Source organism: Alligator sinensis, unplaced genomic scaffold, assembly GCF_000455745.1.
Source record: "Alligator sinensis unplaced genomic scaffold, ASM45574v1 scaffold755_2, whole genome shotgun sequence".
NCBI classification, from domain to species: Eukaryota; Metazoa; Chordata; order Crocodylia; family Alligatoridae; genus Alligator; species Alligator sinensis.
In genome coordinates this window covers 1,551,693-1,574,005 of record NW_005841883.1, presented here as the reverse complement: position 1 = coordinate 1,574,005, position 22,313 = coordinate 1,551,693, and the positions used below count along the sequence as shown (strand labels likewise).

Below are 22,313 nucleotides of genomic sequence, written 5' to 3'. Positions count from 1 at the left end.
CAATTTCTTCCCCCTTCATTCTTCCTGACTACCTTTTACCTTCAGACTTTGTTCGGGCTCTGTTCCCTCTCCAAGCACAATGTGGAGGTGAGCTGCATGTGACAGTAACTGTGGAAAGAGACACAGAGGAGGACAGAAACTGCAGAGGAGAATAGGAGGCTGCTGTGAATCTGACTCTGGCTCCAACCCTGACTACTGCAAATTGCAGCACAGTTACTCCATAAACACATTTTTGAGTACCACTTTTATACCTACTTATACATAGTACAAACTATGCATATTAGTCCAGAGCCAAAAGGCTCATCACTTACCATATAGTTCATTGGGTTGGGCCCTAGCAGAATCAACAGCATTTTAATGCATAGTGACCCTACAGCCCAGCACTGCTCAGTATGTGTGTACTCCAGATACCACCCCCCCCCAAAGGATCCATGTGCTAATTAGTACTCCTGCCTCCACTCAAGACTGGAATTGGGTATTTTTGTCACAAGTCTTGGGACCCTCCAAAAACGTACATTCAGATTACACACAGGGCTTCCTGGTCCATCTCCATCCCATAGAAGGTGGGGCCAGACTAATTGAATGTTACAGGCTGAGAGAGGGGGCAACAGAGTCTCTCAGCTACATAGAAGTTTGGTGATGTTTGTTACACATTTAAAGCTTGTGAAGAAATGTGTTATTGGAAATGGGAAAGAAAGGAACTGCTCAATTGTGGTGGTGAAGAGGAAATCAGAATGTATTTAATACAGTGGTTCACTATGACCTGAAAAAGAGTTGGCACTATGGGAGACCAAACACAATGGGTGCTATATCTTATTCAGATGGGATGTGCTAACCTAGCCTTCTGGTAGGTTCTCACCAGTGTGTTTTGTCTAATATGGGCCATGTATTTTATGGGCATGCTTAGCACAGGCAGCATTCAGTCATTTTCATAGTTTTCCATGACTGAGCACATGTTGCTTCTACCAACAATTTAATGATGATAACCAATATATTTAAGGGGAGGTGAGCAGGAGATTGCTGATATGTGACTATGCTGATGTTTGAGTACATACAATAATTATTTTGTAATTTTCTGCGCAAAGGATACATTACTTGAAGCATACTTGAAATGGTTGGGCGTTTTTACATGTGCTCCGGGAGGTGCGTGGGACCCTTTAATTAGTGAGCCATGCTAATTCATTTGGATTTCCAGTGTGTTGGAGCCAGCTCCCTGCACATCTGTAGGAGCCCATTATTCCTTACTAATTTTCTTCAAACCATCTACACTTGTTCCTACAGCTCTATGGTATTCTTAAGCTCCACGGGGCTTTGCCCCTTCCAAGGCTGATTTAGATGGGGAATTCCCTGCTGAGCCAATATTTCATAGGCCTTGCAGGACACATTGTACTATATAAAGATACTTAAGCTAGCTCTGAATGATTTAGCTTGAGCAGCAAAAGCAATTATAGCTGCGTTAGTGCTGCACCCAGAGTAATGTATGTTGCTTCTTAGCTTGGCTATTTAGTGGGAATACTGCTTCTGAACTGGCTTTGGCATCTCTACATAGCACTGCATTGTGCAGACACTCTGCGTCATATAGACTTGTGCATAGAGGTGCACTGATAGATCAGTCTACATCGTATCGGCACTGATAAAAGGAAAATTGACATTATCAGCTACATTGGCCAAAAAAAGCAGATTGACAATAATGTCACCAATAAATGCTGTATGCATGCATGCACGCACGCACAGCCACAGCATGTACATGGCCAGGAATGCAGCCCAGCAGCTTGGAGACCAGTGTCTAGTCAGTAAGTGTGTGGGAAGAAGGGGCAGGGGGGCAGATAGAGGAGGGAGAGAGTGGGCCAGGGGCAGGCACTGCCCAGCCAGGGTGTGGCAGGGCATGGGATGGAGCCACAGGCACCTTGTCTAGGGCAGGTGGTGGGGGGTGGCTCCTGGCTCTGCACGCCCCCCAGAGGAGGCATCGGGGTCATGTGCCTCATGATTTGTGCACAGGGCAAGGGCGGGCTGCCTGATGTGGGCTGGGGCCAGTGGCTGTGCCGGCCTCTTCCTGGTGGGGAGGCTGTGCTGAGGCTCTGCTCGGGGCAGGTGAGGGCAAGTAGGGCAGTGGCAGTGGTGGGGGCTATGAGGTGGGCTATAGCCACCCTAAAGTTCCCTGTAGCACCCCCACATTGCCTTTCCTCCCAGTACTACCGTCGCCTGCCCTGAGTGCAGCCCCAGCCCAGTCTCTCTGCCAGGAAGATGCTGGCGTAGCCCTGACCCTAGCCTTCAGTGGACAGCCTACCCTTGCCCTGTGCACAAATTCAGGGGGCACATGCCTCCCTTGGGGGTGCACACAGCAGTAGGAGCTGCCCCCCAGGTAAGCTGCCCGCAGTTCTGTCCCATGCCCTGCCCTGCCCCAGCTGGTCAGCACCTGCCGCAGCCCCACTCCCTCTCTCACTATTGGGGCCTTGATCTGCCCCGCCACCCCCAATATCCCTTCCCTCCCACAGACCTACCAGCTGGACACTGCTATCCAAGCTGCCGGGCTGCATATCAGCAATTGGATCAGTATTGGCCAATATGGCTGGTTAATAATCGGCCATCAGTATTGGCCAAAAAAAATCTTTATCGGTGCACCCGTACTTGTACACACAGCTTTAAAAAAAATTCATGAGACAGACCTCTGTCTTGACCACAGTTCTGTAACCTTGCTCATTGTGTTCCTTTTCCTTGTCTATCCCTTGTCTTTTCTGTTTCATAGGGTATAGGTATTAGATGATCTCAACTAAAATTGACAGGTCTGTGATGCAGGTGTACTTATGTGGTACTACATACAGATAACAAATTAAAAAATGTGAAAACCAGCCAGTTATTGTTCTTAAGGGACAGTATTGTAAAACTTAGAACTATGAATAAAGAAATAGGAATTAGGAATTAATATATCTACACAGATTTACTTTATTTTACCCATGGACGCACCAATAATAAAAGCCCATACTTGAAATCCAAATTCTTAAAATTAGGATAGTTGTTCATTTAAAGTGTGTTACAAAGATGAGTGGTAGTGCACAGTGAATGTTTTGTAATGCGTTATTTTCCATTAATTTTATCATATTAGGTTCCTATCTTAGAGCAGTTAAACACATTGTGTGATTGGAAGCTTTCACAGTATTAAATGGTTTTACCTTTAATGTTTTATGTGAAATGACTGTGTCTTTCCAGTAATTGAGTTGTTCCTAGCTCTAGGGAAGAATTTTGAGATGGTCATTAGAGGCCTCTTCACAGGGTTGAGATTCTTAATTTAATAATATATTTCAAAGGAGTTGGGGAGGATGGGGTTGTCTTGTTTCTATGCAGATAATGGCTGGACTCTGCTGAGAGCTAAAATCAAGTGTAGAACTTTTATCTTTTTAGTATATAAATTGGAAACCTGCTTTGGAGTCAGGTACGAATAGCATTTTAAGGCTAAACATTACAGCAATTGTCTATGATTATAAGAAAAAAACAACAAGCCAACCCTAAAAATCCTTTATGTTAAAATCTGCTAAATTCTATAACTGCAAACTCATGAACTATTTTTCTTTGTCGGCAAATGGTTGTGTAAAGAGCTATTGTTATTTTGGTACAATAGTTATAGGGAGATAATGTTATCTATTTGAACATGAGAGAGAGCTTGCTTGTAAGGCTGATATATTTAAAAATTCTGTATTGGAAAGACTGATGGCATACCTGTATTACCTGTCTGTTGCACATTTATCCTTCTATTTCTTTCTACAGTCTGAATGGTACAATGTGTAGTTACATTTAACAATAAAGTATTAAAGAAGAAAGGGGAGAAGAGGGAACGTACTGAAGGAAACAGGTCTGTACAGTAGAAACTAATGCCCTAGTTCAGGCATAGCTTAACATGGCTTAATAAAGGTAAATTTTTCCGGAAAATGCTAAATCATTAGAATATATATGTATAGAACTCTTGATATGATCCCATACTGTAGCCTTTTAACTTTTTATAATCATAATTTATTTCCATTGGCTTTCTGATGTCATGAAGTCTATAGTGTTAGAAGTCAGATATGAAAAAATATCATAGGGCACTGACTTTATTCTTTGCCAGTAAAGGATTGTCCCCATGATATATTTCCTTATAGTTTGGCTAGTCTACTTTTAGATGTGTCAGGCAGTTGCTTACCAAAATGTCTTATTTAATCTCGATTAGTAAAGTTAATTGAAATTACTTGACTTATTTTGTTACAAGAAACAGAGACTTGGACTGCCACATAGGTGGCGATTTCACAGCCTGTGAAGCTAGAAACTGGACTTGGGGAGAGCCTCCCCTGCTGTCCAGCCTCCTGTCCCTGGTTTCGGGAAAAGGTAAGGAGCAACAGAGCAAACCCCCAGCCTGTTCCCCAAAATGGGCAGTCCCTGCTCTGGAAGATCTTTTTCCCGGAGGGTGGATTTTTCCTTCTGGGAGAAATTGAACAAATGCAAGTATGCCTGCAGTTTTTACTGGGAAAGTAGTAATTCTTCTCTACATAGGTGCCAACATAAAACTGAACAATTAAGTTCAGTATAGGCAAAAATAACTCTAATGGTTGTTTATAGATGTTTAAAAAAACTCAAAATGCCACTTTACTCAAGCCCAGCACGTGTCCAGAAGTGGCATCATGTTAGTTGGACCAGACTTGCCCAACATCTCGATAGACTGGATGCTTTAGGGGGCTTTTTTGGTGCTTTTATCTAATAGCTGATTGAATCAGCTTCAAATAAAATTGCCAAAAAGCCCTGCTGAAGTGCCTGATCTATAAGACGCTGTGATGTCGGGTCGAACTAATGTGCTGCTTCTTCCAGTAAAGCGTGTTTTGTTTGTTTGTTTGTTTGTTTGTTTGTTTTAACATCTGAAAGCAGCCTGAATGCCCTTCCTAGCCCTGTTCCTTATATTCACCTTTTGCATAGCAATGTGAAAACTGTGGGCCTCAATAGCAATGGGGCCTGCAGGAATACTGTTGTTTAGTTGCTCCCTCACCCAATATTATTAAGGTTAGTTTTAATTCAATAAAAAAGATATCAAGAGTAAAGGGGGAAAAGAGTATTTCTTTAGTTTTTTGCTACCTTCAAAGTTTGTTCCTTTCCTGGTATATTCACTTCTCTCACTACAGATAAGTAATCATAGTGAGGTTTGATCATCTACTAACCCTGATCCCAGATCCCCTCCAGATTCAGGTCAACCCATAGTCCCCCAGCATCCCAGGATACTTTGCACCTTCCCTGTCCCATCCCCCACCCCCCAGTAGGGTGGGCAGGCTAGCCTTGGCTTAAGGTGTTTGCTCCAGCCTTCTGGCCTGGGCCACTACAGGCATGTGGCTGCATTTCCAGAATCAAACATGAATGTCTGTTCACTTACTTATTGGTTCAATCTGTGCAGCTTAGACTAACCTGTAAAGATTCAATCAGTTCAGCCTCAGGCTTTTTGACTGTTTATACTAAGCCAAGGTGATGAGCTGAAGAAAATACAGACTGAAAATCAGTTCTAAAACTGCTAACAAAATTAGGTGGACAAGGTTCTTTAGGTGAATCTGATATCTTTTATTAGACCAACTTAAAGAGTTGGAGGAAAAATATTTAAGCAAGCTTTTGGGTTTAAAAACCCTTTGTCAGGCTGAGGAAGCATCTGCAGTTGGTGTGTGCTCTTCCTGGATGGAATGAAAAGTAAAGAACCCAGAGGCTGGGCTGGTATGCATGCAAGATAGGCAGTCAGAGAAGATGCGAATTGAGGAGTCATTCTCTGGGAAATGTTGTTAGGTTGGGAAATAATAGTATTCACTTAACTCACATGGTTGTTGTGAGGCTAAATAAAGATTGTGAAGCATTCAGATAGTAAGATAATGAGAGCTATTATAAATACCTAGGGAAAAGGGTACAGGATGAGAAAGGGCTTGTCTTCACTGCAGAGATAACTGAGTGTTCACCCAAACTTGAGTCCTTTCCACATACAGCTTTTATCTCCAGTATAGTGGTCCTTTTAACCTGGGTTAACCAATCCATCAGGGAGTATGGACTTCGGCTTGCATTAGCACAGCTTTTCAGCAGCTAGCAGGAAATCTGTATAGTAACCCGTTCCCTCACAGTTTGAGTGTTGTATGGATGCAGGACTGGTTTTACTCAAGCTAGGCTTACAAAAGATCACTTCATCTGAGTGTAGCTTGAACTAACTCTGCAGTGAAGACATAATTGTTGAGTTTGTTTGCTTTGTGACCAATCTGTTTTGCATCATTTTGCTCTTTACCTGGAACTAATTGATTACTGATACTTTGAAAAGTGATTGAGACATCAGTACACAGAAGCATTACTTTAAAAAAAAAAAAAAAAAATGCAGCTAGTCTCTGTCATTATTGATAGTTTTATTTACAGACTATGCTTGAAGGACTAAAAGAAGTACCCAGGTTCAGAAAACACCACAGGTTTGAATCTTCTGGTGCTTGATGCTATTTTAGTGGAACAACATCTTGTAACTATCTCTAGTGATTTAAAGTTGTCTGCATTCTCAGCCACTTAATTTTGAATTTGGTATTAATACCACCAGTCACTGCAATCTTGGCATGGGTTCCAGTTTATGGTCTGGCTTTTGTAATTGCCAAGCATTTGAGGCTGCAGCATTTCATAGTGAAAGCAGACCGCACCAGAATTATTTACAGGTTTCCCTCGCTTTATGCGGGTTATGTATGTGCGAATTTGCTCTTATGCGATTACCCCTTTTATACCAAAAGTTTGTTATATATGAGGTAGATTCACTCTTATGCAATTGGTGTAGTGGAAGCCCACAGTCAGCTGCTTTGTGTGGTGCATTATGGGAGTGATGCGCATCAAAATATGTGGATCCTGTGTGGATCTGCATTCTTTGCTTATTGTCTGTGACGTGTTTCTGTACTTGCCATCCCCATTATGGTAACATTCACCATCACCCTGTGCTTGTGCGTACTGTCTGCTGTTGGTGAGTACCATAATTGTCTTGTGAAAGTGGTAGGAATGGGTCTGGGGGTCAGCAGAGTCGAGGTCTTGGGAACGTATCCCTATTTGATACATTGTAAAGTGGGTTCACTTTATGTGAATTCGAGTTGTGCCGTTTTCCAGGGCATGTACAGCATAAAGCAAGCGAAATCTGTAGAGCATGAAGTAGCATGAACCAATATTCCTTATCTTAACATTGAATGTGAACTCGCACTTTTTAAATATTGCAATGTGCAAGCCCTGCCAAAATATTAGGTATAAGATAATTAAGAACTTAAATGACTGTGCTGTTTGTTTTCCATGTTTGTAAGAAGCAAGGAAACATTTGTAAACATAAATCTAGATACTTTTTGTTCACTCCTTTTAATTTCTCCTTGGAGTGTATGTTTGGGCCTTTTTGAGCTTTTTTCTGTTCTCCATTTAAGGTGTAACATGGTTATCATTGGGGTTTTTTGTTGTTTTTGTTTTTTGCTGATCAAGAAGGGTTTGCTTCTGCAATGCTCCTAAAACTACCATGAATTGGCTATCAAACAGTCAAGGCTCTGTCTTCCTGGCCTGAGCGGGGAGGATTCACCATCTAATTTTTAAACTCTGTTTTGTTATTTCATGTAACACTCTACTGTTAATGTTATCTTGCAATGCAAATCTTTTGAACAGGTTAAGGTAATCTTTAAAAATCCTCCTGATCAACCAGCCTCCAGGGTGTATTTAATTGAACATGGCATGGAGCAGATGACTGGAAGTATAAAAACACAGAAATGTTCAGCAGTTTAAGATATTCTCCATAAGACAGTATTTTAGATGGTCTGTTTAGGTCTTTTCTCTTTGCTTTAAAGTAATACCTTTTTATTGAAGATACTCCTGAAACAAATACACTTGAATATAAATTTTGACACACACACACACAAGCTTCTGTCTGGAGCTTCCCTTGAGGAGATCTTTCCACAAAAGAGCCCAGAGAAAAGCATCTACTCTGAAAGGGGAAACAGCTTTTATCAGACTTTTCTTTATGAATAAAACCTCACAAATTCAAGGGAAGTTATCTGAACCAAAACCACGTGCTTTAATTTTTTTCACCCAACAGGGAATGCAAGAGAAAGATGGTAAAAAAACAAACAAACCCAAAAAACATTTTATGTGGAGAAACTCCTGTTAGAGAAAAACAAACCTATCTTTTTCCTTTGCTATTGCTTCCTTTGTACCCACTTCTTTTCACCCATGCCATTATAAAGGAAGGTAGATATAAGAGTAAATTGGGATGCTGGTTTTATAATTGCTCTTAGCAACAACCATTGTATAATACAAGCATGTACCAATTCTACTCTTTATGGTTATTTGCAGACCTGTATTTTGATTTTACATCTTTTTCACACAACTCTATTATCAACAGCCATATTGTTTGGCATTCATCTTCGGCAAATGTAAATTTAATTCTGGCCATCCTTATAAGGAACAGAATAATTAATTTTTAGCTACATCAACATGAGTCCTTTTTCCTTCCTTTCCCCCTCCCTCAGCAGGCAGAGTAGACTCTGTACTTTGGATTGAATAGACATGAGAAGAGAAAAATGTTGATTAAAAACTAGTGGAATTGACTTCCTTTGCTGTTACTGCAAACATGACTCCTGCTTTAAGGATTTTCAGTTGTATTGCTTTAAGTAACTTAAGTGTCTGTTTTAATTATTTTATAACATTTGTTTGCTATAGTATAAAGAAAACTTCAAAAGTAATACACTATGAAAAGCAATCACTGAATGTCAATTTGTTAGAATTTGTTCTAACATGGACAAGACCTACATTACTATCAAATTAATTTTAGGTTATAAACAATAGTTGCAATTCCAGGGATGTTTCATTTTCCTAGTCTGCCACACAGATCATGATAGTCATGTTCAGTATTCTGCATTTATAAACTCTTAAATTAATTACTGAAAATGTCTATAAAGAGTGTGCAGATAAGTGTGTGTGTGTGTGTGTGTGTAAAATATATAACTAGGGACCTATTCAAATAACGATTGCATGGATTTTGCAGAAATCATGAAATCAGGTGATCTCTTTGAAATCCATGGGGAAAAATAAAATGCTGGCTCCCCAGTGGGAGCCAGCATTCATCCTAGCCATGCAGCTTGCCCAGGGGGAAGGGGGCAAGGAGGCTACTGGCACAAAGGTGAGCAGGCAAGATGGCTGCTGCTCCTGCTCCTCACCACTGATTGGCTGAGAGGGCTGCCTGTTTGGCCCTACCCCTCTCCACAATCAGTGGCTAGGGGCTGGGCCACGGGACAGACAACTTTTTCAACCAGTCAGCAGCAAGGGGCAGGGCCATATGATAGCCTTCTCCACCAATCAGTGATGGGGGCCAGGACCCCATGGGTAATCAGGAGCATGGGGGCACTATAGCTATGATAATCCCTTGAAAATGGCAGCTGGCTCTGTGATCTGCCTGTGAAACCAGCCAGCTGCCTCCTTGAGCTAGGTAAACCCCTGTATAATATATCATATTTGTAGTGACTTGGAGACTTGTCTTGTTCACTTTGATAAATGCTAAAATGCATAATTTTGTCAAAGTGTACTGTATGCATACTTTAAAACCAATAAAGCTTCCAGAGCAAGGTTTGATAACCTATGACGTGTGGGCTGGATCATTAGTGTTACTCACTTCCTCCTTGCAGCTAAAGCTTTAGCCCTGTCATATACCCACTGCCAAATTGGCAGCAGCTTTTGGCTGAGTAACAGATGCGACAGGGTTAAAATTTTAGCTGCAATTAATGAGTGATGCCAAGGAGAGGGCTCTACACCCCCTGCATGCTAGGATGGAGCTGGCTCCTGGCTTCCCTTACAGAGGTATTGGGAGATTGAGAGATGATCTGGTTCTACAGCCAGATAAAGGCATAGGTAGATTTAATATTACCCTTTGTGAATCCATAACTCAGCTTAATGTGAATGCTGATTTAAGACTGATCTTTGAAACTGCCTCCTAAACTGTGCTCATAAGGAAGGAAGGGTTTTATTTCGTTTTTGTGACTGATAAAGATTGAAAAGCTTGTTTTAGTATTTTTACATTAAAATTCAGAAATAGATGGTTTTATTCTTAGAATGGGGAGGTTCCCCTCTTGGTGATCTCTCTAGAGAATCAGACAACCAGTGTGGTAGGTTTTTTCACCTCTTAATTGAAGAAATTAGGGCTTCATTCTCTATAAAACAATCCTTTCTTGGGTTAAATAGATGTTAACAAAAGGAAATAGGAAGCAAAAGCATGATTGAAAGTCACTTCCCCTCTCATTTGCTCAGGTTTTACTTTTTTGGCACTTATGATGTCAGCCCCACCCAGTTTCCAGTTTCTACAGAGGCTGCCTACAGACTTTAGTTTCTACTGGAAGAAATTTCTTCCAGTAGAAACATAGCCTGAGCTGGACTGTACAGATTTTCCTTCAGCTTCATGGCTGGACAGCTTCACAATCAAGCTGTCTAGCCTAGGGACACTTGAGGGCTGCTCCCTGGATCACCCCTGCCCATAGGGGAGCCCACTAATTGACAGCCTGTTCTCTCCCTTGCCTGAGAAGGGGAAAGGATTTCACCTGGCAGGTGGAAACTGTTGAAAAGCAGCTTCTGCCACAGAAAACTATGGAGGGTTCCTATCTTGAGAGAATGCATTTTCATTCTGCAAATAAGCTGATTGGCAAGATACAGGTATTCTCCTGTGGTGGGAACCCTCCTATTTCTTCAGCACAGAACAGCCCCTGCTCCTTGTGCTCCTTCTGGGTTAACTGAAAGAGTACGGGAGAGTTTGGGGGAGCACTTAGGTGCAGCACCAAGACTCTGGTAGCCTTGTAGCATGAGCACAGCAGCCTGCCTTGCCCAGTGCTGCTTCAGGGGCATTTCACTGTAGGGCATAGTAACTTGCCTTGCTTCACACTGCTCTGAGTCACCTGGGTGGCAAAGGGAAGCTGGAGGAGCCAGAAACTAGGAGCCAGGTTTGGGGAAAGCCTCTTCATGTCCAGCTCTCAGCCCTTCCAGTTTTCTCTTGTTCTCTGACCTCTCAGGCACTCAGCTGAATGACGGGTGATGGTTTAAAAGCTGGACGTCCCAGGAACTGGGCATGTAGAGACTTACCCCATCTCAGTTTCCTATTGCTGCTGGCTTCTTGCTGTCCCACTACCCAGCTGAGCAGCAGGTCAGCAATTTCAGAGCTAGCAGCTGGGAGTGGTAAGACTCTAGGAAAGTCTCCTTGACCTGGCTTCCAGCTCTCCCTTGCTGCTCTGCCAGCCAGCAGGGTGACAGGGCAGTGACTTAAAAGCCAATAGTTGGAAGTAGGGTTTGGATCCTTGAGCCCTCTGCCCCACTGCTCAGTGGGACAGCAAGGGGGAGCTAGCAGGAGCTGGCATCTGGGTAGGAGAGACATTGCCAGCACCTCACTCCTACCTGCCAGCTTTTAAATTGCTGCATTACCATTCAGTTGGGCAGTAGGGGAAGCAGGGGGAAGCCCCCTACCTCATCCTGAACCTAAGGACTGCCTAGTTTGGGGAAGAGGCAGGGAGTGATGGCTGCTGCTCCCATCACCTCTGGTCTATGGGAAGGTAGGAACAGTTGCTCCCAACACTTTTTCTCAAGACTGAAGTGACCCCAGTCTTGGGAAGGCAGAGAGCCTTTCTCCAACTCCACTCCTGACCCCATGAGGAGTTAAGGGTTGGAAAGCTGCCCCAAGGACCCAGAGTGGGTCCAGTCTGCTGCAGATTTGCCTGCAAGCAATAAATTGTGGCCCTTCTAGCACTATTGGTGCCCTAGGATACCAGGTGCCTTAAGGGCTGTGTTTGTGGCTTCCATCTGCCGCCCTAGGCACACCCGTACCTCACAGATGGTATATGGTATCACTTTGGAGGGGCCGCCCAGCCCCACCTCAATGCTTGGCCCTCTCAGACCTCAAAAACTTTGTTAGGGTTTCAGCCTTCCCAGCTTTGGCCGCTTTTCTCTGGCTGTGCCCCTCTCAGCTGAGGTCCACTGTGCCCATACCTTGGCTTCTGGGTCCCCTGGCCCTGGTCTTGCCCCTCTTAGGCTCTGGGGTCCCTGGCTCTGGTTTTGCCCCTGTCAGTCTCTGGCTGTCTTAGTCTCTCAGCCTCAGATCACCTCTCTTGCCCCTTTCTGGATCGGGCTGTGGCCATCTCACCTCAGCTACCTTGTAATAGTGGTGTCTCATTGGACAATAGTTGTTGCTCTGGAAGTTTGAAGTATAGGACTAGTGAATAGGACCTCACCTCATTTACTTGCCATTTGGGAGTGGATGAATTAATAGGATGACCATATGTCTTGGGCAAACTTGGATACTCACAGTTTCTGTAGCCTGTTCCCAGCTGGTTGGCCAGAAGTCCTGAAGCAGAGTCCGGTGAAGATGCAGAGCACCATGGGCTGCTAGGCAGGCACTGCTGTTTTTGGACAGGAGCAAGGTGGGCAGACTGTAGTGTGATGGTACCTGCTTAGAAAATACTTGGACTTTCCAAGTCATTGAAAACTAAACAAAACAGAACCCCCTCCGCCCCCACAAAACCATCTTGTGCCATCTCTATTCACCACAACTTAGGAAGAAGACTGTATTGAGCCATGTAATAAAGATCCTTGAAGGGAATAATAAATATCTGTTCTCTGGTTACCATACTAGGCTATATGAGGCCTCTGTCTTTGAGCTTATTCAGCAAGTGAAACCTATGGGATAATCCTCAATTTGGGGTATCCTTTATTGTAGCCATTGCAAACGCTAGGAAAAAAAACTAATTGCAGGTTTTTGTGACTGAACCCTTTCTTATTGTTTATCATCACAAAGATTAGAGCAGTCCTTTTTTCACATCCAAAAAAAGCTCTACATAGAATAGACGGTACTTTTCTCTCTGCTTCATTCTCCCTTGAAGAAAGCTGAGCTATGCATTTTGGATGCTAGGAGAGCATTAGCTTTTTATTTGAATAGGTTTGAGGCATACTGGAAATCATCCCACTCCCTGCCAGGGCCTTGCAGCAGCCCATTCCAGCCCTGGGCCCCAAGCCCCACATGCCACTCAGTTGGGCAAGAGCCCCAGCCCTGCCCAACTCCCTTCGTCCCTCTCTATGGGGGCCTCAATCCCTGCTGGAGGGATTATCTGCAGGAATTACCTGCAGGAGCTGTTCTCCAGGCTGCCTGGCAGCCATATTCATATACATTGGTGTGGGCAATTATTTCGGCTGGAGGGCTTCTCAATGAATTTTGGTGAGCTGTTGAGGGCCACATGGGTAACCCTGCCCCTTGACAGGTCCCCTGCCCCCTGGTTACCATCTTGGGACCAGAAGTCTCAGCCCCTAACCTCTGACCTTTGCCACCAGAAGTCCCTCCCCTTGCCCACAAGCTGAAGAGTTGCGTATTGGAAATCAGATCGGTATTGGCCACTATGCCTCCTTAAAAATCGGTTATTGGTATCGACCCCAAAAATGTCTCTATTGGTGCACCCCTACTTAGAAGGCACTCAGCTACTTCTCTGGCCTGCCTTAGACACATTTCAAAATTAAAAATCTGTAGAGTGGCCTCTTGGAGCTCTATAAATAGTTTCTTAAAAAGTTATTTCTTAGATCTAGCATTTAGATCACATGCAGTAATATAGCCTGTATTTAACTTAGCTGCCTCATCCCACTCTCTGGAAGGACAAGTATTGTTTGCCAAATTCCCACAGTAGGAATGTGCAGAAGGTCACTTGTCTACAACCACAGTTCTTTGAAATTACCTTTGCGTATGTAAATTCCCACCTACATTTCCTACTTTCTTGGTACCCTGACTTCAACTTTGGACTGACTAGGGAGTGGAAGGAAATAAGGTAGTAAATGCTGCATGTCCTCTGACCTCTGAATGTTTAGATCCAGGAAGGGAGGGAACAAGGACATTCCAATGAGTATTACTACCAGGTTTCATCAGTCCACGCTATAACCAACTGTATGAATGTTCAGAAGTCGAAAAGAACCATGGTTATAGTTGAGAACCTTTATTTTGTTGCATGTCTCCCCTGCCTTATTATCTGGAAATTAAAGTGCGGGAATATGGTTTGGGTTTTATTACAAATTTAGAAATTGAGTAAATGTAGGCACAAGTTCCTTTTGCATATTATTGGTAATGTAAACATAGCTTCATTTCCCTGCAATGATATTTGTATAGGCCCTATTTATTTTTTGGCTAGAATTACACTTAAACTTAGGATACATTTTTGGAGTAAGTTATTAGATATGAGGGACTGGCATTGCTGTATGGTTGTATAGCATGTAATATAGTCATGATCCAAGCTTACCTCAGTTTCCTAGGAACTACTGCAATACAAACAACTATACTTCTGAGTAGAAAACAAAACTAAAATAGCTTTTCATTCAGTTCGTAGGTTAGAAAGTTAAAGTTCCAAAAGTTAAAAAGTGGTATCAGTCTAAGTTATTGTGAAAGCACGGTATTTTCTGGATTTACTTCATATGCACTTACATTAGTCACTGTTCTTTATGAGCTCCATAATTTATTTTTATGTATAAAAATAATAATTTAAATTTTAATAATTTCAATTATAATACTTTAAATAATTATCATATGAATATAAATATTATAATAAATATACTTATAAATTAATTTTAATTATAATTTAAATTTTTATGTACAAAAATAATTATGAAAGGGGTCACATAGCAACAACTTGCATAAGTACAGTAACACACACAAAACCATTTTCTCAGGTGATCTTTTCCTTTCCTGCTACCACAGCTAATTGATTTCAAAGCTTGCAAGTTTTCCCTAGGAGCAGATAACTCAGATTTCTCAAGGATGTATGGTTCTCTTTCTCTCTCTCTTTCACATTTCAGTGATAATTCTCATTTTACTTTTCAACAAGTTAGCCAGATCCAGTTCTTATGTCGTAGTACTGTACCATCTTTTCATACATTGTTCCCTTGGCAAGTCCCATGTCATGGAGCAGAGAATGCAGGACAGCTGAGTATTCCAGGCGCGAAGCATCTGTTCCTGAGAATAAAACTACTGAATGTGACTGGCAAAGACTGCTTGGGGCAGCATATGTTAGTGGATAATATATGACCTTTTTATCCTCAGCAACTTGAAAGACTACACTAATTTAAAAAAAAATGTATATGAAATAATAGCCAACAGAATTTTTAGGTCTACAACACTGCCTTTTATTCACATCATAGTAAATGCTAAAAGTAGCATGACCATTGTAGAAATATACCTATTGATTCATAGTGTACTGAACACTGTATTATATATAAGGTTTGATAGCACAGCCTACTATTTGAGGCTACCCAAAATCCTCTTTTTATTAGAACCTGTTTCTGCTACTTATAGCTTTGCCAAACTATAACTATTTATGTTAAAAAAATTTCCATGTGAGGTATCCATCTCTGGTTGGATTTTTTTTTATATTTTGGCAAAAATGATTTTACAATTTCAGCAAATAAAACTAGTGAAAAATACACTGTTGTGCCCACTTTAATGAATTCTGGCCCCAGCTGTCTTTCCTGCTTGGTGCAGGGGGCTGGACCTGATAATCTTCTGAGGTCCCCCCCAGCCTTACAATCTATGAATCTGGCAGCCCTTTCTTAGAAGAATTTTAGTAGCTACATATTTTAGAGCTTGGACTTGAAATTTGGCAGGGAAGCGTACTTTTGTGAAGGTTGTTCTTCCTTCTTTCCCCTAAAATCTGTCAAACTTTGGCCAAGATAATAACTTTTGAAAAATTACAGCATACACATATTCAGTATACAATTTAGTTTTTAGCAGCTACATTTTCCATGTTCTATCCACAGTGAACATGACTCAGCTTAGGGCCAAGCAGGATTTTTTCCCTGCATTCTCTGAATTTCAGCTCTGGGCCATTGCAGATTATTCCATGTCAAGCAACTAAATTCAGAGCAAAGTAATTTATCTGTTCTGTGCTGGGCCCAGATAGCATTGAGGAGGATGCAACTTGATTCAGATAGAAGCAACAAGAGCCAAATGAAGGCTAAAGTAGAAGAGAGAGGCTGGTTGAGGACAAAAGGTGGGACTGAGACTGGCCAGGCAAGGAGCTGTGATGATATGGGTTGGTGTTGGAAGTGGCTGGACAAAGCAATTGGGAGGGTTAATCTGAAGGAGTGAAACTATGAAGGGGAAGGAGAGGCCATAAGACTGGTGAGACTACAACTTGCTGGGCAAGGAGACTGGAACTGGGATGCAAAGCACAAGGAGTACACACTGGGAATGGTTAAATGAGATGAATGAGACTGGGATCAAAGAGCCAGTGATGGGAAAGAAATAGGTTTGAGACGGGGCGGGTTGGTTAGAAGTGGCCAGGCTTGGTTGGGGAATAGGCAGAAGAGTCTACACCTACTGAGAGATGCTTTCTTCTAGAGCCTGGAATGAACTCAAAGAGTCTTAGCTCTTACTATTTCTCTGCAGTCAACAAATCCCTGTAAAACCTACTTGTTATGAATCTTTCATCCTCTCTAGCCTCTAGAGCAGAGGTGGGCAAAACACAACCTGCAGGCCAGATCCAGCCTGCCAACTGACTGGATCTGGCCCACAGCTGCCCCCACAGTACCCCATCTGGGTTGTGGGTTACAAATTTGTAGTATTTTGTCTTAATTTTCAGTATAAATCATGTAATCAAATTTTATATAGGAAGATGTCTTTCTGTGGCAGAGGAGTAAATCTTAAATGTATTTGATAATTTTCAATCTTTATTTCCTACAATTTAATTTGTAACTTAACTTTTTTTAAAATTTAACTTCAAAATATTTTATCCCAAAAGGCGGCTTGTCAAGTTAACATTGCTTCGTCTTATAAGTAATTATTCACAGAAATTAAGGAACTGGGATTGCATCTGTGTACGTAGCTGTGCATTTGAAATTCTTACTGGAAAATTAACTTTGTTAAGGAGTATAATAGGTAGTATTCACCTCATCATGCTTCAGTTTATGCATCAGTTTTCTTGTGCATCAGCAAAGTCCTTCTATAAAATCACTGTTCACAACAAGTGGATGGATGTTTTTAAAAACATATTCTTTAAAAACTAGAGCTAACTTAGATACTTTGCACTTTTTGCATTTATATATAGATCCTCATTAAATTATATTTGTTTTCTTAGGAAACATGGATTTTAGCTTAATGTAATGGCCTGTGCCTTTATGAAGAAGATACAAGCAGAAAAATACAGGAGTTGTGTGTGAAACATTTGATTTTGTAGTTATTTAAATACAAGTTTGTGAATTTATTTTTTTTGGTTAAAGAAAATGTATCCTAGTAGGGAAGGCTAATGTTCATGATCTAAAATCAAAAGATAACTGGCAGAGTATCATAGCTATTCATTTTCACTCTCTCTGCTTCTGAATTCTTAATTTTTTCCTACTAGGAATCCCACAGCGTAGAATTATACATATGTTGCTGCTCTCATCTGCATTCACTGTTTCCCCTGAAGCATTGGTCAGAATGCTCATACTGGAATATGTGTCGTGTGAAAGAGCAGGGATAAGTGTGATTCTGGAATAGAAGGAATAGGTCTTAATGGAACAGATTTACAAAAGGGAGACACAGAAAACAAAACATAATGCAGTGTGTGGCGCACATACAGTATTAACTGGGATGATAGATGAGTGTCTGCCAGGACTACCTGGTGCTGAAAGGATCTGGAAATAATTCAATAATCATGCACCTGGTCCCTGGTGAAACCATCTGGAAAGTGCATCAGGTAGGCTAGAGAAGCATCACAACAGATGTAAAGTGTGCTCTGAAATATTATCTATGTTGCACCAGCACATTTCAGAAATGTTTACGTTCTTTTTGAAGCATTCAGTGAAGTTTTCTTCTGTTCTACTCATATTAACCTTTGGGTAAACCTTAGCTCTGCAGAATTATGTATTAAAGAATGGATGTTTATATGCTAAGAACAAAATCATGTGGAATGTTAGTTTTTGGAAGACCCTAAATCAGCCTTTGTATGCTAAACCTTAAACTGAAGCTTATAAAGCCATTTATATCTACGCTGGGCTTTTATATGAAAACTTTGAGAATGATTTTCTTTTTTTTTCTTTTAAGCGGCCCAGAGTGAGGAGCGGTTATGTGCATTTAAGGACCCATATCAACAGGACCATGGGATCAGTGAGAGTCGGATCTCTCAGGAAAATGGCACTATTTTGTGTGTGAAAGGCAGCACTTGCTATGGACTTTGGGAAAAAACACGAGAAGGAGACATACATCTTGTAAAGCAAGGTGAGAAACATTTCACTAAGGTGCAGTGGTTTCCATAATCTTTCACTTTTTAGCTAGTAGTAATCTGTTGCTTAGGAAATGTTAAACTCTGTAGCTAGGCCCTTTGCATGTACCATAAAATTATGTTAATCTCGTTTTACCATTTGAAATTTACTATAAAACTATTTAAGTAAGAAGAAAGTTTCTTTTGAAAAAGGGTTTGATAAAGAATAAACTTCTTATTTAAGATGAACTTTTATATAACTAGCCAAGTTGGACTATTCAGGAAACTGCAAAAGAATATAACATGTCAAATCCCACTATCCTGCACTCATCTCTACCTCCAAACCTCAAATTCATTCCCATGCATTTCATTATTCAAAGCATGTCTCAAATGTTCCAGTATGGAGGCAGGTAAAGTGTCTTTTTTAGCAAATATAAAAAATCTACTAGATTTCCAAGTTTAAGTTTCTTTTTGCCTTCTCCTGACTTATTAGGACAACTTTTCCATTATTAAAACTTCACATACTTTTTAAAACCAGTCAGTGATTGTAGGGGTGTCGCTTTTCTCTTGCAGGCTGTGCAAGTGTAATTGTGGTAGCCACTAGAGCAGGGGTGGGCAAAATATGACACATGGGTTGGATTCGGCCCACAAGGCCATTATATCTGGCCCTCCAGAGCCCTCCAAAAAAACAATTATTACTGGCCTGCAGCTGCCCCTTTGAAAGCCAGCAGGAGGCATGTGCTTTCAGAGGTTGCACGTCATCAGACCAAGCAGGCTCTGTGCCTCCACCTCTATGGGACTCCGAGCAATCCAAGTAGGAGCCCCATGTAGAGGCACGGAGCGCAATGGTACGTGATTGGACAGCTGGTGAGTGGGGAGGGAAGCTTCTGCCTGCAGTGCCAAGAGTCGCACATGGTGGCATGGAGCCCACCCAGCCTGATGGTGTGTGGGTGTGGGGTGTGTGTGGATGTGAGGTTTGTTGGGGGTATAGGGGTGTGTGTGCGGTTTGTGGGGGGGGGGTGGGCCCTTCTCACCCCCGCTCCCTGTGGCTTAGGGCCCACAGCAGGCAGAGCCCCCTGGCAGCACATGGCTCTGGCTGAGTCCTAAAAGCTGCGCACGACAGCATGGAGCTGGCTCAGTCCGGCCTGCTGGCATGTGCCTTTGGACCAGACCAGGCTGGCACCATGCCAGCACATCGGGTTCCTGGCACTGCAAGTGGGAACTGTGCACCTTTGGGCTGGGTCGGCTCTGGGCCTCCATGTGGGCCTTCCAGCACTCCAGCAGGAAGCTGCACGTGGAGCCAACCCAGCCTGGCCCTGCAGCGTGTGCTCCTAGCTACAGTGGCAGAAGCCTCACATGGTGGCACAGAGTCCACCTGGAGCCATGGGGAGTCCCATGCCACTGGGCCAGGCAGGTTCCATGCTGGTAGCATGCAGCTTCCTGCTGGAGTGCTGGAAGCCCCACGTGGAAGCATGGAGCCAGCCTGTTCAGGCCTGATGGCACGCAGCTCCCACCTGCTTTGCCAGGAGCCCCATGTTCTGGCATGGAGCCGGCCTGGTCTGGGTTGAAGGCAAGCACCAGTGGACCAGGCTGTCTCCATGCTGTGACATGCAGCCTCTGGGACCCAACTAGAGCTGCGTGGTACTGGAAGGCTCTGCCTGTCATGGGCCCCAATCATCCTGAGGGCCTGCCACCAGCAGCAGGGGCTGTGTGGTAGGGGGGCCACACCCACCCATAAGCCATACACCCTTACCCACCCAAAACCCCCCCACAGATCCCATGAATCCCACACATACCCACCCCACACAATATATAAGAGTAAATCTTTATTTTGCACTATCATGCAATCACCTCTATATACACTATGGAAATGCATGTAAATCAGGACAAAAATATATTTTTGAAATAAAATCAAAATATGTTGTAGTTAGGGGTGCACCGATAGAGATTTTGGGGGCCGATGCTGATAGCTGATATTTAAGAAGGCATATCGGCTGATACCGATCCGATATCCAATACAGCGGCCATCAGCTGGTAAGTTGGGTGTAGTGGAAGGGAAGGTGTGCGGGGGGGCAGATGAACAATGCCTGCGGTAAGGGAGCGGGCAGGGGCAGGCACTGCCCAGACGGGATGGAGAGCGGGTCACAGATGTGACTTGTGGGGTGGGGGCAGCTCCTGCCACTGCTTGCACCCCAGCAGGGCAGAGGGGGCATTTGCCCCAAGATCTGCATGGTGTGGGGCAGGTGGCAGCTGTGGGGTGGAGCCGGAGCTGGCACAGCATGGGGCTCATCTCGCTGGAGGCTGGGCTCAGAGCAGGCTCCGGAAGTGCTGGGAGGAGGCTGCAGCCACCCCAAATTTTGCTGCAGCTCCACTCCCAGCCCTGCATCGCTGCCTGGCACAACCATGGTTTTTCCAGCGTGTGGGTGGAGGTGGGGCATTCAGCTGGGGCTGATGGCAACCCCCTGCCTCCCAAAAGGAATGCTTCCAGTGGCAAGGGTTAGGGGGTGGGACTTCTGGTCCCAAGATGGCGATTTAGGGGGCAAGGCACCTGTCAAGGGGCAGAGCTACCCTTGTGACCCTTGACAGCTCACCAGAACTCATTAAGTGGCTCTCTAGCTCTGAAATAATTGCCCACCCCTGCACTAGAAGATGAATCATTGATTCCTTAAGTCACTTAGGTTGCAGAGTTCTGAGGAAAGTTCAGTAGGAATACTAAGGGGTTATCTGATATCCAGGATCCTGTTGTTTCCCTCACCATGTTTCCATCCTTCTTGCAGAACAGTTTAATTCTGGGACATGTCCACCACACATGGTAGAATCCTCCCAAATGACCACACTCCCTCCAATGTTTGCCTGTTTCTATACCATAAATGCATTTAATTTTGAGTTGGGTGAAATACCATCAATATCAGATTTTAAAATAATGTTCTTGTATTATTGTGCAGCTGGATATGAGGACCATTGTTCCAGATGGTCTCCCAATCTTCAGCACCAATTTTTGATCCAGTGTCAATAGCCGACTTTTTGGCATGAACAATTTTTTCCCTTTTATATGGATATTTACAATTTATTTATACAGCACAGATAATAGGCCTTTGTGTTTTATAGCTGTGACCAATATTTTCTCAAATTCAGTCACATTTCTAATGAGTTTTACCTTTCTTTAGGAGTGTGTGGGAGTGTCTCAATTGCAGGTATTGGAAAAAATAGAATTGCAATGTCATCTGTGGTATGCTGTATTTCTTCAAAAGATCTAAATATATTTTCTTTAAAATGGGCCCAAAATGTATGCTACCAGTAACAACAACAACAACAGTGTTTTAATGTATTTTTCAAAATTCCAGTTCTGATTCATTTATCAGTGGAGACTGAAAGGCACAAGATTACCACACTGTGTGGTAATTGAGTAAATTATTTAAATACCCCTGGGAACTAGGTGAAAGCACCAGAAATGTTTTTCTTGTAGCCTAACTCGAGATGGAATCCTAATATTGAGAGTAGAAAGGTTGAATATTAATATACTGCATTCCTTACATACTCTCTTTTTGTTCAGTACTTAAACTTGTCTGAGTGGTATTTTGTTCAATCCTTTCTGGATGTAGAAAACATTCTTTTTTCATCAAAAGCTTGAAGTCTATATTTAGAGGAAATTGTTGGGGCTTGATTATTTTTGTTGGCATCAGTGTTTCAGATTACAAGCATTTGTACTAGCTGGGATGCTGTATTCAGGGGTTCTTGAATTACTGTGCCCCTTTGGATTTCCCACCATAGGAGACTATCTTTAAATTGTGGCCAGGGTATTTCCTGGTTAGCACTGAGTTACTGTAGTCCTTCAGGTAATGATGGTGCTTATGGGCATCTTATGCTTTGACTTCCTGGTCCAAGGGGTTCTGTATTTTTGGTTATTTCAGTAACATAACAGCTGGATCAAACTTTTTTTTCATTTAAAGACACTGTGTTTCCCACTCAGTTGTTGTTATTGTTATACTTCAAGCAATTCTGTGGCGCATTTTTTTAAGAATTGGGGTAGAAGTAGGGTGAGAGAGAATGAAAGAAATAGCGAAATTAGGAAGACTAACAGCATAGGAAGATGAATTA

The 22,313-nt window shown here is 42.6% G+C and overlaps 1 protein-coding gene across 3 annotated transcripts in view; it reads left to right on the top strand.

Annotated features, from left to right (window-relative positions):
- BMPR2 (bone morphogenetic protein receptor type 2) overlaps positions 1 to 22,313 on the top strand; it is a 185,306-nt gene that overhangs the window by 67,256 nt on the left and 95,737 nt on the right. For all 3 annotated transcript variants that reach the window (XM_014516903.2, XM_025196683.1, XM_025196684.1), the window contains one exon: positions 18,059 to 18,232. In XM_014516903.2, the coding sequence (XP_014372389.1) occupies positions 18,059 to 18,232 (174 nt within the window). The remainder of the gene's footprint in view (positions 1 to 18,058; positions 18,233 to 22,313) is intronic.